The sequence below is a fragment of the Chelonia mydas genome, chromosome 1, assembly GCF_015237465.2.
Source record: "Chelonia mydas isolate rCheMyd1 chromosome 1, rCheMyd1.pri.v2, whole genome shotgun sequence".
In the NCBI taxonomy this organism is placed as follows: domain Eukaryota; kingdom Metazoa; phylum Chordata; order Testudines; family Cheloniidae; genus Chelonia; species Chelonia mydas.
This window is the reverse complement of record NC_057849.1, coordinates 319,444,748-319,459,938: the sequence shown is the minus strand read 5'-3', so window position 1 is coordinate 319,459,938 and position 15,191 is coordinate 319,444,748. Positions and strand designations below refer to the sequence as shown.

The 15,191-nt window shown below is 40.3% G+C and overlaps 1 protein-coding gene across 5 annotated transcripts in view; it reads right to left on the bottom strand.

Moving 5' to 3' along the window:
• Positions 1-3,324: 3,324 nt before the first annotated feature.
• The window catches only part of LRRK2 (leucine rich repeat kinase 2), a 119,594-nt gene continuing 107,727 nt past the window's right edge, over positions 3,325-15,191 (bottom strand). For all 5 annotated transcript variants that reach the window (XM_037889121.2, XM_037889120.2, XM_043551390.1 and 2 more), the window contains 4 exons: positions 13,948-14,100; positions 12,186-12,394; positions 5,741-5,812; positions 3,325-5,042 (listed from right to left, as the gene is read on the bottom strand). In XM_037889121.2, the coding sequence (XP_037745049.1) occupies positions 4,921-5,042; positions 5,741-5,812; positions 12,186-12,394; positions 13,948-14,100 (556 nt within the window). In that variant the 3' untranslated portion in view covers positions 3,325-4,920. The remainder of the gene's footprint in view (positions 5,043-5,740; positions 5,813-12,185; positions 12,395-13,947; positions 14,101-15,191) is intronic.

Sequence of the window (15,191 nt, the reverse complement as noted above, 5' to 3'; positions counted from 1 at the left end):
CCCCTGGAGCAGGATGCTGGATGGGGAGGTGCTCTGTGACTGTGGGGCCACAACTGTTCTTCCCTTCAATCACATGTCCAGGCACAGTTCCTCTGGGCCATGTCTGCTGGCTCCCTAGTCACCTTCAAGTATCCCATATCTCCATGCAAGGCATTATTCTAACCTTTCCATCTTCTCTAAGGTGGCCATAGAAGAGCTACTGCTGCAGACCTGAATAAGGACTGAATGGTAACTTTTTACAGTTCCTTTGGAGATGTGTAAATGATGTCACGAGGCAGCACAGAATCAAGCCTCCTGTCTTCATGCCCATATCCTTAATAGTAGGGAGGTCTGCTCCTGTTTCCTTTGACTTTGATAAAAGTAGGCCTGTGCCCTAAAAAAGGGAGGAAATTCTAGAACATATCTTCTATACACAGAACTATTTGTAAGCAGAATGTTCCTCAGTTTTCCATGAAGCGTTGGTTGCTCTTTACAAAGATAAAAAGATATCCATGATTAACAATGTCATTAACCTGGAACTACTGGGTTGTTTTGAGAAGCCACTTAAAATTAATTTATTGGTGAACTACTTCCATAACATTTGCTAGAAGCTAATAAGATTCAATTTAATTCAAAGCCAATAGCCAGGAGAGGAACAGATAGAAAAAGAATTCAATATCCAGCTGCTAAGTAGTCAGTTCATGTCTCTTTATGAAACACCTTTAAGTCAAGTACACAAAATAATTGAGATGGATTTTTTTAAAATGTGGGTTTAGTTAATTTTTTTTGTAAATTAAGTACAAAAAAACAACTGCATTCAAAAATAAAACAATGTAAAACTTGAGCCAACAAGTCCACTCGATCCTACTACTTTTTCAGCCAATCACTAAGAGAAACAAGTTTGTAAATAAGAAGCGGGCAGCATTATCTCCCATAAATGTAAACAATGTCACCCGAAAGCAAGAAGAGGTGTTCGCACGGTACTTTTGTAGCCGGCATTGCAAGGTATTTTACGTGCCAGATATGCTGAACATTCATATGCCTCTTCATGATTTGACCACCATTCCAGAGGACATGCTTCCATGCTGATGATGCTTGTTTTAAAAAAAAATGTGTTAATTAAATTTGTGACTGAACTCCTTGGAGGAGAATTGTATGGCTCCTGCTCCATGGTTTTACCCACATTCTGCCATATATTTTCTGTTATGGTAGTCTCAAATGACAACCCAACATATGTTGTTTGATTTAAGAATACTTTCACCGCAGATTTGACAAAACACAAAAGGTTCCAATGTCAGATTTCTAAAGACAGCTGCAATAGTCGAACCAAAATTTAAGATTCTGAAGCAGCTTCCAAAATCTGAGAGGGACGAGGTGTGGAGCGTGCTTTCAGAAGTCTTAAAAGAGTAACACTCTGATACTGAAACTATAGAACCTGAACCACCAAAAAAAAAAAAAAAAAAAAATCAACCTTCTGTTGGTGGCATCTGACTCAGATGATGAAAATGAACATACATTGGTCCGCACTGATTTGGATGGTTATCGAGCAGAACCCATCATTAGCATGGACACATGTCCCCTGGAATGGTGGTTGAAGCATGAAGGGACATATGAATCTTTAGCGCATTTGGCATGTAAATATCTTGCGACGCCAGCTACAAGAGTGCCTTGCGAACACCTGTTCTCACTTTCAGGTGACATTGTAAACAAGAAACGGGCAGCATTATCTCCTGCAAATGTAAACAAACTTGTTTGTCTGAGCGATTAGCTGAACAAGAAGTAGTACTGAGTGGACTTTTAGGCCTTAAAGTTTTACATTGTTTTATTTTTGAATGCAGTTTTTTTTGTACGTAATTCTAAATTTGTAAGTTCAACTTTCATGCTAAAGAGGTGAATTGAAAAATACTATTTCTTGTTTTTTCCAGGGCAAATATTTTTAATAAAAAAATATAAAGTGAGCACTGTACACTTTGTATTCTGTGTTGTAACTGAAATCAATATATTTGAAAATGTAGAAAACAGCCAAAAATATTTAAATAAATGGTATTGTACTACTGTTTAACAGTATGATTAATTGCATGGTTAACCATGATTAATTTTTTTTTAGTCACTTCACAACCCTAGTTTAAAGCACTACCACCCAGAAGCACTATTCTTCTGGCTTGGAAGGGGAACTTCAGACTCCAGCGAGGACCCACAGGACAATCAGCCCAGCATCAGCAATCCTGAATCAGCACAATCAGTAATATTGCAGGCAACTTATGCCACTACTTCCCCATCACTCCACTCAGACTTTCTACTGCTGAGGGCTGTAATCTGGGTTCCACAAGCTGAGGGAACTGGACTTGTTATACTCACCAGTCAGTCAACAGCAGAAGAGGCTAAGGGAGGTAGGGCTGCTATAACACAATTCTAGCACTGTGACATGCAGCGGAAGAGGTATTCTCCTGTTATGAACAGACTTCTGCAAAACCTTTATGGGGTGGTTTCAATATTGTTATGTTCAGCATGTTTTCTCTGCATTTGAGGCCCAGTGGGTCACCACTGCTATGAGCCTTTTACCTTTGAAACAGTGGTAACTCAACTATCAAGAAGAAACAATGGACAAAGTTAGGTTGGTTTGACAACTTTCTACATGGCTCTCTGTTAGCACCTGAATAAAATCACTTGCTTCTGGAGGAAAGCTTAAGAGCTTAGATAAGTAGAGGTCTACTTAAATTCCAGCGAAATCAACCTGCAAAAATGTGTGGTCACAGCAAAAACAACAAATTTCATGGATGTGTCATTTATGCCATGACCAACCTGTGAAAAATGTGATTTCTCTGTAGCATTTCTCAAACTGGGGGTCCTGATCCAAAAGGAGAGGCTGGCAAACCTATTACCACCCTTATTTCTGTGCTGCCTTCAGAGCTAGGTGGCTGGAGAGCAGCGGCCTCTGGCCAGGCACCCAGCTCTGAACGCAGTGTTGCTGCCCTCAACAGTGGAGAAGTAATGATGGCAATACTGTGACCACCCCTCCCCACAATAGGTTTGTGACCCCCTTTTGGGTCAGGGGGGTCACAAACCTACCAGTCTGAGAAATGCTGTGTACTTTTGTATACTTTTTACCCTATACTATAGGGTAAAAGTTACACAAAGAGACCAGATTTCACAGTCCATGACACAATTTTCATGGCTGCGAATTTAATAGACTCCTGCACATAAGTGGTCAGGCCCCAGCTCAATAGAAATTCTGTGAGAAATAAAGCATACTATTAGAAAATTGTCCATGAAAATAGCGTTCTAATAAATAGATATAAGGCTTACACTTCAACATGATTTATAAACTGACTTAAGCACATGAAATATCAGATATTTAAGTTTATTTCTTTATGATAAAAATAATGTATTTTTTGAGTTATAAAATCCCCTATAAATAGCATTATTCATAGCACATAATACAACACAAACACATTATAAACCGTATACATATGAAAAGAATTCAAATAGCCAAATACTGATTCATTCTGAGAAAGTTCTGTGCACTCTGTTGTCCTAGTTTAGGAATTATTTATAACTATAGAAGATTGGAAGGAGAGGGACTTGTCTGGTGGCAACACCTTGCTCTGTTCCATAGGAGACAAATTTCAGAATGGCTTTGGGTTTTTTGCTACCTGGCATTGCAGGCTTGTTATGGTGAAGAAGCTCTTGGTCTGAGGGACAGAGAAAGACATCTGTCTGGTCTGAAGGACGGAAGTAAGGCACTGAGTGCATGCTGTCAGACAATTGGGTTAATGGATACAGAGCAATAACATGGCATCTCCAGAATGAAGGTAGGTGTGTGCGTGAGCAGCCTCACAGGGGGGTTACACAAGGCAAGAAGTAGCCCATTCTTGGATGCCTGCTGGCTCCACTACATACTACAAAAATCTCAATATAAGGTGCTCATAACAAGGCTGGATGGTAAACTTTGCACACAAAGTAAATATGAATACTACAGTTTTCATGCTTTTTCAGACTGAGATAAGCAAACTGAACAATTCTATTGCGTGAATACTCCATAGGCACTTTATAGCACATTGGATGGCTACCTGAGAAGCACCATGTCATACCACATACTGTGTACTATTTATAGCAACATTCAGAACAAGAATTTTACCCTGCATTCTCTTGCCTGTGCAACGTGAGTTGTAGAATTACGTGTGTGAATGTGTTATGAAACGACAGTGTTGCTATGAATGAGATTGCATTGCTCAGTGCCAGGCATACGCTCACAGTCAAAAAAGGCACTATCTTCACAGACACCTTCGTTCTGAATTTTGTCTTTGCTGTTGCAGGGCCCAGCCTTTTATGAACAGACTGAAAAAGGCCAGATTCCTAATGTACATAGGAAGGGAAAAAGCTTGACCTATTCAGCCTGTGCTTTTTAAACTAGGCTGTATACGGTCTACCAACTAGCTGTACTATCCATCATATAAACGACAATGTTTTCCTTCATATAATCAAAATTATTAAATACGAGTTTAACTAAGAACATTAACCACCAGTAAAGTTCATGTATGCAGGCGGCAGTATATATAGTGAAGCCTAAACTTTGCTCTCATTTACAATGTCAGCTTAATGAAGTTACTCTGCATATACAAGGCTATAACGAGGAGCAGAATCTAATCCTGTGGAGTTACTATGGATTTATGCTGGTGTAACCAAAATCAGAAACATACCAACCAAGATTCTTTGGATTTATACAAGTGTTGCTGAAAGTAGATTGAGTGAATAGTTTTAACTCCTTCAAAATATTATAAATAAAAATATTCCTTATTTCTTCTGATATTTCATGATTTTGAGGGATGACAGTCACTTCCCTTTGTTTCTTAAACAAAAAAGTAATGTAATATATAGTAAAAAAGTTTAAACCAGTGGAAAACTGGGAAACAAGATGACTCTCCACTTGTCTAGGGCTCCTTAATCCAAAGAAAAACTTCTCATTTTTTCTGCTAATTCCTGTCTCACTTCAATGTGCTTCTTCAGGTTTTGTACTTCATGGGGCAGCTTAATGTCCCACACGGACATACACGACTGCAGTTCTGCAAAAATAATTTAAAAAAACATTTAAAAGTACTACATAGATATAATTATTGCATTACAAATGTGATTTTGCTTTGTTTTTAATTACAGTTAGAAATAATAGATCTGGAAATGTAAATGAGCTTTAGTGTAAATGAGAATCCGGCCCAAATCATTAAAATAGAATTAAAAACAGATTTGAACCCTAAATTTACTATGGCTCAGACTATATTGGATGTGAGCCCAGTCCCGCAACCCTTATGCAAGGAATGAGTCCTTTCTCCTTGAAGCAGTCTCACTGGTTTCAGTGGAGTAAGGGGATGAAAAGACGACTTGCGTGAAAAAGGCTTCCTAGTCTCAATTCTGATTACTATAGGTACAATTTTGGATATTGTTACATAGAGTAAAAAGGCAAAGGATTTTATTACAGTTATAATCAAGGACCCTTAAAAGACGTTCTGGTTCAGTTAGAATTTTGAGCAAAGGTTTGTCTGGTTCTTCTTTTTTCCACATTTAATTTTATATGAACATGCCATTGTCATATTTTACAGGCTCAATTTGGCAGGAGTCTAGAAACACAGACAACAATAAATCACTACAAAACTGCAATGAAAATATATCAAGTGATAAAATTCCTAACAGACATATTAAAAAAAAAAAAGTACAGTATTTTTTACAACATAAGTAACACGGATTAGTAAAATAAATTACCAGATACCTTTCTGATGTTTGTCGTCTTCATTACATTTATAGCAGTGCCCCAAAACCAGCATGACATTCTTGAGGCTCCCTTTTCAAAAATAAAATGTTAGATTTTAATTTTAACTAGCACTTGGATTTCACTTCATTTAAGAGCAGAAGAAGCAGATTACATGCACCATTGAAGGAACAGAAAGCAGATTTCAGTAAACTAATGCATATTATATATTTTACTGTTAGAAAAATCAAAATTCAACATTACCAATCAAAGTGACATGAAAAAATGCAGTGTGTGTGTATGTGTGTGTGTCTATAACGATGCTAGTTCTGGTGGGACCCAACTGAGAGTGCCAATTCAGGACAAATTGCTTAAAGCAGGGCAGTTACAGCCCAAGGCTGGGGTTACTTTGCACACCAAGGCAAACCAAACCAGCCAGACAGAGAGGAGAGGACTTAGGTTTTACCCCACTGGCTAACCACAAGTCACACAAGCAATTCCCTTAGACACTCCAGTTTCCCAGTATCACCACCAGTGCCACTCCTTATGGGGACAAATGGTTATGAAAACCAATACCCCAGCAAAAGAAAAAGGTTCTCCCGACCCCAAAGGACCAAGCCCCAGACCCAGGTCAACATACAAATCAGATCTTATTGCCAATCCTTTAGAATCCAAAATCTAAAGGATTATTCACAAAAGGAAAAAGATATAGATGAGAGCTAGAATTGGTTAAATGGAATCAATTACACACAGTAATGGCAAAGTTCTTGGTTCAGGCTTGTAGCAGCGATAGAATAAACTGCAGGTTCAAATCAAGTCTCTGGAGTACATCCACAGCTGGGATGGGTCTTTCAGCCCTTGGTTCAAAGCTTCAGTGTAGCAAAGTTCCTCCGAAGGTATGAAGCAGGATTGAAGACAAGATGGAGATGAGGCACCAGCCTTTTATAGTCTTTTCCGGGTGTAAGAACACCTCTTTGTTCTTACCGTGGAAAATTACAGCAAAATGGAGTTTGGAGTCACATGGGCAAGTCCCTTACTTTGCTAAGTCACAAGGCGTATCTGCCTTCTCTCAGTGGGTCAGTTGTATAGTTGATGATCCTTAATGGGCCATCAAGCAGGCTAGGCAGAGCTGACACCAACTTGTCTGGGGTGGCACCCAGAAGCATAGCATAAGTATGAAATATAGACAGTGTAGAGCCAATATTCATAACTTCAACTACAAAAATGATACATACATATAGAGAGCATAATCATAACCAGCAAACCATAATCTCTCCATACATCCCTTACATGACAACCTTTATTCAATATTTGCTGCAAATATACATCAGTGGTCGCAACAGTTACAGATTATGTCAATAACGTCAGAGTGTGTGCACCCCCATTTAATATGAGGGATTTATCAAAGATCAAGGACAAATTACATAAATATTGTAAATCATTTACCTTCATTTACACCCATTCAGCCTCACTGGGTAGAGTAGAGAAAAAAATTGCAATGAAAATATGTTAAAGTTTTATGAGTGTGTGTGTGTGAGGAGAGGCTTCGTCCCTGTGTCTTATGGAGCATATATAAGGCTAGATTTTGGTTCACTACCAAAACTAGGATTGTGGAAGCTTTGAGGGGCAATGCTGGGAGTCCGAGGAGGTATTCTGCCTGAATCAGCCAAAATTCCTCTTGGGTATTGAAGGGAGTGCTTGCTAGAGCAGCAGTTATCCCACTATGAAAATACACAGTGTGCCCTCCTCTTGCTGGGCTAGCTCTGCCCACTATGGGTGTCTGTCCCCTTCTGGACTGTAAAGATTTCCCATTTCAGGATTCTAGGTAAGCATGGTATGCATTTTTGTTACAGAAAACCACTAGAGAAAATTCTGGGCTATCAGTGTATACAGTTAATGTAAACAGGTTGTAAAGAAGATGCTATTTGTGAGTACACTTCAGATTGCCCAAAGTTTAAAAAAAAAAATATATCAAAATTGCAGTCAAGTGAGAATTTTTGGGGACAGATGCCATGTTTAGTTTTTAGCGTTGAAGCAGGGAAGGATATGAACTTTTATTAAACTCACAGTACAAATAGAACAGACTAAGGATGTCTACACAGCTGCTGGCAGGTGCGATTCCCAGCGTGGGTAGACATACACATGCACTAAAAATAGCTGCGTGGCCATGGCAGCCTGGGCAGAGACTTGGGCTAGCCACCTTGGTACAATCCTGCTCAAGGCATGTATGCAGGTGGCTACCCTGTGCAGCCACCCCCACACTGCTATTTTAGGCACGAGCTCAAGAGGAGTTGGCAGGTGTATGTCTACCAGCCCTGGGAGTTACATCTCCCAACTGCTGTGTAGACATACCCTAAATGTTCTACCAAGTGGCATTCTGTTAATCTTATTACATTAATGGAAAACGCAGAAAACTGTTAATTGTGATACAGAAGGCTCAGACTCAAACTTTAAGGCCAGAAGGGACCATCGTGATCATCTAGTCGGACCAGGGCAGATTAGGGTTTTGGCCCCCGCCCCACCCCTTCCACCTGCAGTCCCCACCCCCAGTGCTCCTGTGGAGTGGGTCAAGCCCCCATACCCTGACCCCATTCCATCTGGCGCAGGAGGGGAGACGGGTGTGTGGAGTGGTGCAAACCCCCATGCACCGACGTGGGGGAGGGACTGCAGGACAAGCTCCCGGTCCCGACCCCGCTCCACAGCGGGAGCGCTAGGCTGGTGAGGGGAGCGGGGTCAGGGCATGGGGCACCCATTTTTCCAGGGCCCCTGGGCACCGGCCCCATTGGCCCAGTGGCTAATCCGCCACTGAGTCTGACCTACTGCACTTCACAGGATTGCTCCTCTCCCTCTGATGTCTTCCTGCTTTGTCTAAAGCACACTGACAGAGCAAATGACAGGAAAAATACATCTGTGTATGTGTCAAAGAGCTCCTTACCCCTCTGGTATGCAACATTTTGTAGGGGCTGGATAGTCAGGCTAGTTCATCGCTGTGACAGAACATCACCTGTTTCACTCAGGAGTAGAGATGGCCCATAATGTACACAATAGATCAAAATATACCTAGGTTTGGGAAAATTTCAATCTGATCAGAACTTTGTAGCTTGGAACTATCCCTGTCTTAGCTTCCCTATACTCTTTCCAATAATGAACAGTTTCAATTGTTCTCATGAGAGGTATTAAGGGTTATGTTTTCATAACTGGACTATCTGGAGGTGTAAATTTGTGCTTGCAAAATGAACTGGCAGATGTAAATCTGAATATCTGAACATCCTCTAATGACCCAATTTTCACTTGTCCTATTGTATGCCAATCTATTAGTAGATTTCTGAAACCTATTTACAATAGTTACATGGAAAAATGAAATAATTTCACGATATTTGGGTAAGTTCTATTCACCTGAAATATTTATATTTGATTGAAATACGTATTTTAATCTTGAAACTGAAACTATATTTGATACTGAAGTACTTTTCCCCTAGTTCCTTTTATCTCATACAAGCAATGTTCTATTATTGAAGAATTACTCATAAGGCTTGGACTGTTTCCTATAATTCTCTTTGGAACTGAACAGTCTTTGCATTCAGGGGTAAAACACTTAAATAAATACACGGAAAAACTGACTAAAAAAAGTTGATAGGTTAAATTGGGTGTCTATTTTAACAAAACTTCTTATATCTACAAAAACTGTAAGCACACTGCATGGAGCACACAAAATTAAGCTCTTTATTTTAAACCATTATCTTTCCATATGCAGAATTTGATTTTTCTGAAGATTAAGGTGCCTGGAAACTAAGAATTAGAGAATCCAGGTTTTAAAAATCAACTAGCATTATTGTAAAAAGTACTTGTTAGGATCCTATCACTGTAGAATTCAACACCATTAAATAAAATAGTAGTGAATTATTATTAGGGCTATGATTTTCTCATGGAGGTCACAGAATCCATGACTTCTAGAGACCTCCATGACTAGAACCTCTGGTGCCTGGGAGCTACAGGATCCCTCACCACCCCTAGCAGCTGGGAACTGCGGGGGCCCGAGCTCCCAGCCGGGGCAGGAAGCAGGGCTGCCCCGCAGCTCCCAGCTGGGGTGGGGTGCCTGGAGCTCCCAGGGGGCAGGGAGACCCTGAGTTCCTGGCCTTCGTGGGCAGTGGGGCTCCGGGGAACTCTCAGCTGCTGTGGATGGTGGGGGTGCCCTCCCAGTAACTGCAGGTGCCCCAGAGCACAGAGCTGCCATGGGTAGCCAAGGTGCCCTGGAGCCACCGCAGGCAGCTGGGGTGCCCCGGAGCCGCTGCAGGCAGCTGGGGTGCCCCACAGCTCCAAGCCACTGCAAGTGATGAGGGTGCACTGAGATCTGAGCCACTGCAGGTGGCAGGGGTTACCTGAGCTTGGCGCCAGGGTGGTGGGGGGACCCTGCAGCTCCCAGCCATGCCCTTGTGGGTGGTGTGGAGAGCCTGCAGATCCCCATTTTGAATGCATATTTTTAGTAAAAGTCAGGGATAGGTCATGGGCTTCCATTAATTTTTCTTTATTACCTGTGATCTGTCCGTGACTTTTACTAAAAATACGCGAGACAAAATTTTAGCCTTAATTATTATTTACATTATAACAAGGGGCTAATGTTGTAACTATAAGGACCACAGTGAAGAGAAATATCTAATACTGACTTTCTAATAATTAATATTTAGCTGGCACTCTGTCATCTAAAGACCTAAGTACTTTATAAAACTGCTGTTATAGGCCCTGATCTTGCAAATGGATGCCATGTGTCTCTGGACAGGACCAGGGGTCCATGGAAGCCATTCTATTTATAGGATTGGGGCCATAGTCAAAAAAACAACAACGGAAAAACACCTTCTTCTCAGTCAATCTATGTGCTCTCTGCTTCCTTTATGAAAAAAACTTTTTTTATTGCTTGAAGCAGTGCAGAGCCAATACATTTTGAAGGGTTAGTCAGAGTGAATTGAAATTTATTCTGCCTTATGAATCATTATCATCATCACCAGTTAAGTCTGACTGTAGAATATATTTAATAGAGTTAGTGCTGCAGAAAGAAAATAGATTGGGTTTACAGTGATGCCAATGAGAAGATATCGGAGCTTTAAAGTACGGAATTGACTAACAGGAATATAGTAAGTGTGGGAACTCCACAATGTTAGCTTTAGAGTCACTTTTCCTACTATGGGCATGCTTTATTCCATACTGACACCGGAGATGCAGCTTAGGGGTGTTTAGTAGAAGGTGAATGGAGTCCACGTACAATATTCCAGAGCAGCGTTTCCCAAACTGTGTTCTGCAGAACACTGGTGTTCCACACGATGTGAATAGGTGTTCCGTGAAAGAATCTAGAATTTAATTTTGACTCTTGCACTTGATTTTTGTACTACTTTATATGTGCTTTCCAGTTAGAAATTGTTAGTTCAAGTTATTTTAAATTTGTATTTTTACTTTGTTTTATAAAATAAAATATATTTGAGCATAAATAATGCAATTTTCTATTTGAAAACCAAACGATTACAAAATAATATTGTAAGTGTTCCGTAATAGGCTAAAGTGTTCCGTGGCCAAAAAAGTTTGGGAAACACTGTTCCAGAGTATTTTACTATGATACATATACCTAAGTTTTCCATCCTTGCACTATAACGTATTGTAACCTGGGGATGTTCAGATTAGTCTGGGGGACACAGAAGAACAGTGGGGATGGAGAAAATTACCATACCCCAAATCTGACCCTTCTGCACATGTGCTCCTCTGGCTATGTATAAAGCAGAAGTAACTCCCTGAAAACCACCCCCCCTCAGTCCCTGCTTCCACAGTCGCTCATAATAGAAGTGGCCATGGCCACAGGAGCAGCTTATACATACAAAGCTGTAGGCTCTGACAGCAGCCCACTAACCCAAGCTTCTATCCCCTGCTCCTACTTCACACAGCTGAATTGAAAGCTGCACGTGTAACTCTGCCCTATGGAGGCACCAATTAGAGTTCTGCTCAGTGGGAACTGAGAATGGGAGCCACAAATCAAATAAGTAAAAAAGAATGATTAGAAAGCAACAAGATTACACACACACACACACACACACACACACACAGCACACGAGAGAGAGAAAAAAGGAAAAAGGGAGAGAATTAAGAAAGAGAAAACAGGCAGACAGAACAGGAGAAATAAAATGGACAGAAGGATGGTGGAAAGCGTGCGGGGCATGGCACAAAAGGGGCTGGGAGCGAGATGCTATTGGTCACAAGTGGGGCTTCGCTAGAAAAAGTGTGGGAGCCACCGCTGTCACATCTGAGCACCAGTAGCACATTCTTTGGTATATACTCACATAAGGATTTAGACTGATTAGATTAAACATGCAAATAGAATAGAGTGAATGAAAAACAATGAATATTCTAATTAGTTCATGGAATGTCATGTCAAACAGGAATTGTCAGATTCTATAATGAAAGATTGTTTCTTTTGAATACTTACCTAGCTGGGCTGTCAGCATGACTCGAACAGAGGCACAAAAATCGCGTATTATTCGTATAGGACGATGTGTTGATAAATCAAGCAGCAGGATATGTCCTCCCCCTGTTCCTATCCAGAGGGCAGTATTTTTTTGTAGATAGATGGTCTTCACTCTTCCAGAATAAGCCACTGTATGTTTTGATTCTTTATTTAGTTTCACTACTTCCTCCCTAAAAATATGAAGAGATTTTGTATTAAAAATTGCTTGCATGCCTGGATATTTCATTGGATAATTGCTAAGTTGACGTCCTTGTACTGGACAAATTTTTTAAAATCTGGTGTCAATGCAGACTGCATGAATCCCAGCCTAAGAAACTTCCTTACATTAAACAAGTTGGGAGGAAAGCTTCTGAAGTTTTAATAACCATCAGTCTTAACTTGGGCAACCTGAACAGGGCTTTAAATTGGACATGGGTAGCTCTCCTTTCTCTTCAACTCTCAAAGCTGCGTTTGAATAATTCCCTGTTCTAGTCTTTTAAAGGAGAGGATGACATTGATGCTACTGCTCACAGCAACACGAGAATGAAACAGCACTCATTTTCACCAGCTTTTCACCAGGTGAGAAGAGAAGTGTGTACAAAGAGTTAAATTAACTAGGCTTGTGTAGCCTAGCAGGAGATAATTTGAGGATGGGAACTATTTTAGGGTATTTTGGTTACCAATCTAATTAGTACGGTTTATGGATTGGGGACAAAAGAAACTCAGAAATGAAACCTTCCCTTCCATATTCTAAATTCTCTCCTACATGAAAAAGAAAGACTGGCAAGGCCAGGGAAGAGAAATCCCTGCACAGACCAAAATAAATTAGAACATCCTTCCCCCCGCCCCAAAAAATGCAATCTTTTCAGGAGCCAGGATTTCCTCTCGCAATGTGCTAATGTGGGTAATTTTATTAGCATGAGTGAATTTATTTTCAACTAACGTGCATACATATAGTTGTGTGTACCATATGTATGTAGTTGTATATATTTGCATATAGTATATGTGTTACAGTTATGGTCCCTAGAGGATCCAGTATGTGCATTTTATACATTGGAAGAAAAGCTACTACGTCATGGATTAATACTAATGGTGATCACTTCTGGCATCTTAGAATCTTTCTTCTTGAAGGCAGAAGCTGTGAGCTGTTGAGTATCGCCTGGGTAACTCCTGATACGCTCTCATCTCAGCGTCACTCTCTCACAGATTCTTGAGTTCAATGGGATTTGAGGGCACTCAAAAGGCCCAGGAGCCATTTAATACCTTGCAGGGTTAGGCTCTGAAGGACAGGAGCAATAGATAGCAAAATTAAACCACCCTATCTGAAATTTTGAGATATGTTCCCTGTGTTCTCAATCTGGCATAGAGCAAGGGGTGGGAGATAATAATGCTATCTAACTACCCTAGGTCAGCCCATAGCTGTGGTGGCATGGACAGGAGTCCCACAGAGTTAAAGCGTTCATCTGGGGTCACAGGTAGTCAGTGAAATAAACATTTGGGGTTAAATTACTAGAAGCTCAAGAATGAAGGCCAGGGAAAAATCCTGAGAGCCTGCCTGGACCAGTCCAAAACTTAGGACCAGAAGAGGGGAAAGAAAAGCCATGCCTGACAACAGAACTGGTCTCAGCAGTGATTCCCTTCCCTGCCACCCCCAAAATGTGAAGTATTTCACGAGACAAAATCTCCCAGACGAATCCACTATTCATCTATTACACACAATAACAGTACAAAATAAGACACTTACTTCAGAAAATGTGCACAGTCAATTAGTTCACAAAGTCTCTCTGTTTTCTTATCCCAAACTTCCACAAAATGGCTGTTTTTCTTAGCCAAGTAGATGGATTTGTCTACTGCTATTGAAATAATGTTTGCGTCACTGTAAGCCTTGTGACAGAATCTAAGAAAGAGGGAAAAAAATTAAGCGTACACTATATTCCTAATAGGTAAGCTCTGCCTACAATTACAGACCCATGCAGCCTAAAAACAAAGTGGGCCTGGATCAATTTAAAAATAAAGGATCGAATCTGAATGTTTACAGTCCATGGAGTTACACCAGTATAAAAACATTTAAAGTGAGATCAGATTCAGGCCTATAATGTAACTATTGGTTCAAGGTATGGGAAATTGTAATGTGCCTGCTCCTGCTCCCAACAAAGTCAATGGATGTTTTACCACTGAATTCCATGGAAGCAGAACCGAGTCCAGTATCTATTAACAAATCTTCCCTAAACGTATTTGTCAGGTCACAACAGAGCAAACACCACTTCTTTCTATTCTAACAAAGGGCCAGATCCTGCAAGCTGCTAAGGACTTCTGACTTCTTTTGGAGAGCTGCTCAGCACAACACAAGACCAGTCCCAAAACGGGGCCAGCCTGATTCTGCCCAGTCTGCTTTGCCTCTGTTTTTAACTCTAGTGACAATGTTTTTGATTACTTAGTTATTTGAATCTCCTATAAATCCCATGATTGTGCAAACTTTGATTATAATATCTCTGCAATTTGAAAAGAGCATCCTTCTGCCTCACTGATTTGGGGTGAGGACTGTATGCTTAACAACTTCAGCCTCACAGTCTGATATATGAATAAGACCTTTGGTATCTTCATCACCATAAAATTATAGCCTTTTAAGAACTAGTGGTGAGAAATCATATGCAATGTATGTATATTGGGCAAAGACGTAAACACATACCTTATAACTATATGACTATATACAGTCAAATCCTAAGCTCAATGCTGTAAATGGCTCCCAATGAAATAAATGGGAGTTGAGCAAATTCTTCCCATGTGTGCATTTGCCCAATAACATACATTTACTTCCTACCACATTTGTAAAATAAAAATGCATACTACTTAATGTTTGCTCTAAAACTAGAACAAATACATTAAATATCAGTTGATCTTATATTCTTTTTAAATATTATTAAAAGAAAAAATTGGAAATAAGATATTTACAAAGAACAAGCAATAGGTCAGGATTCTCAAACAAAA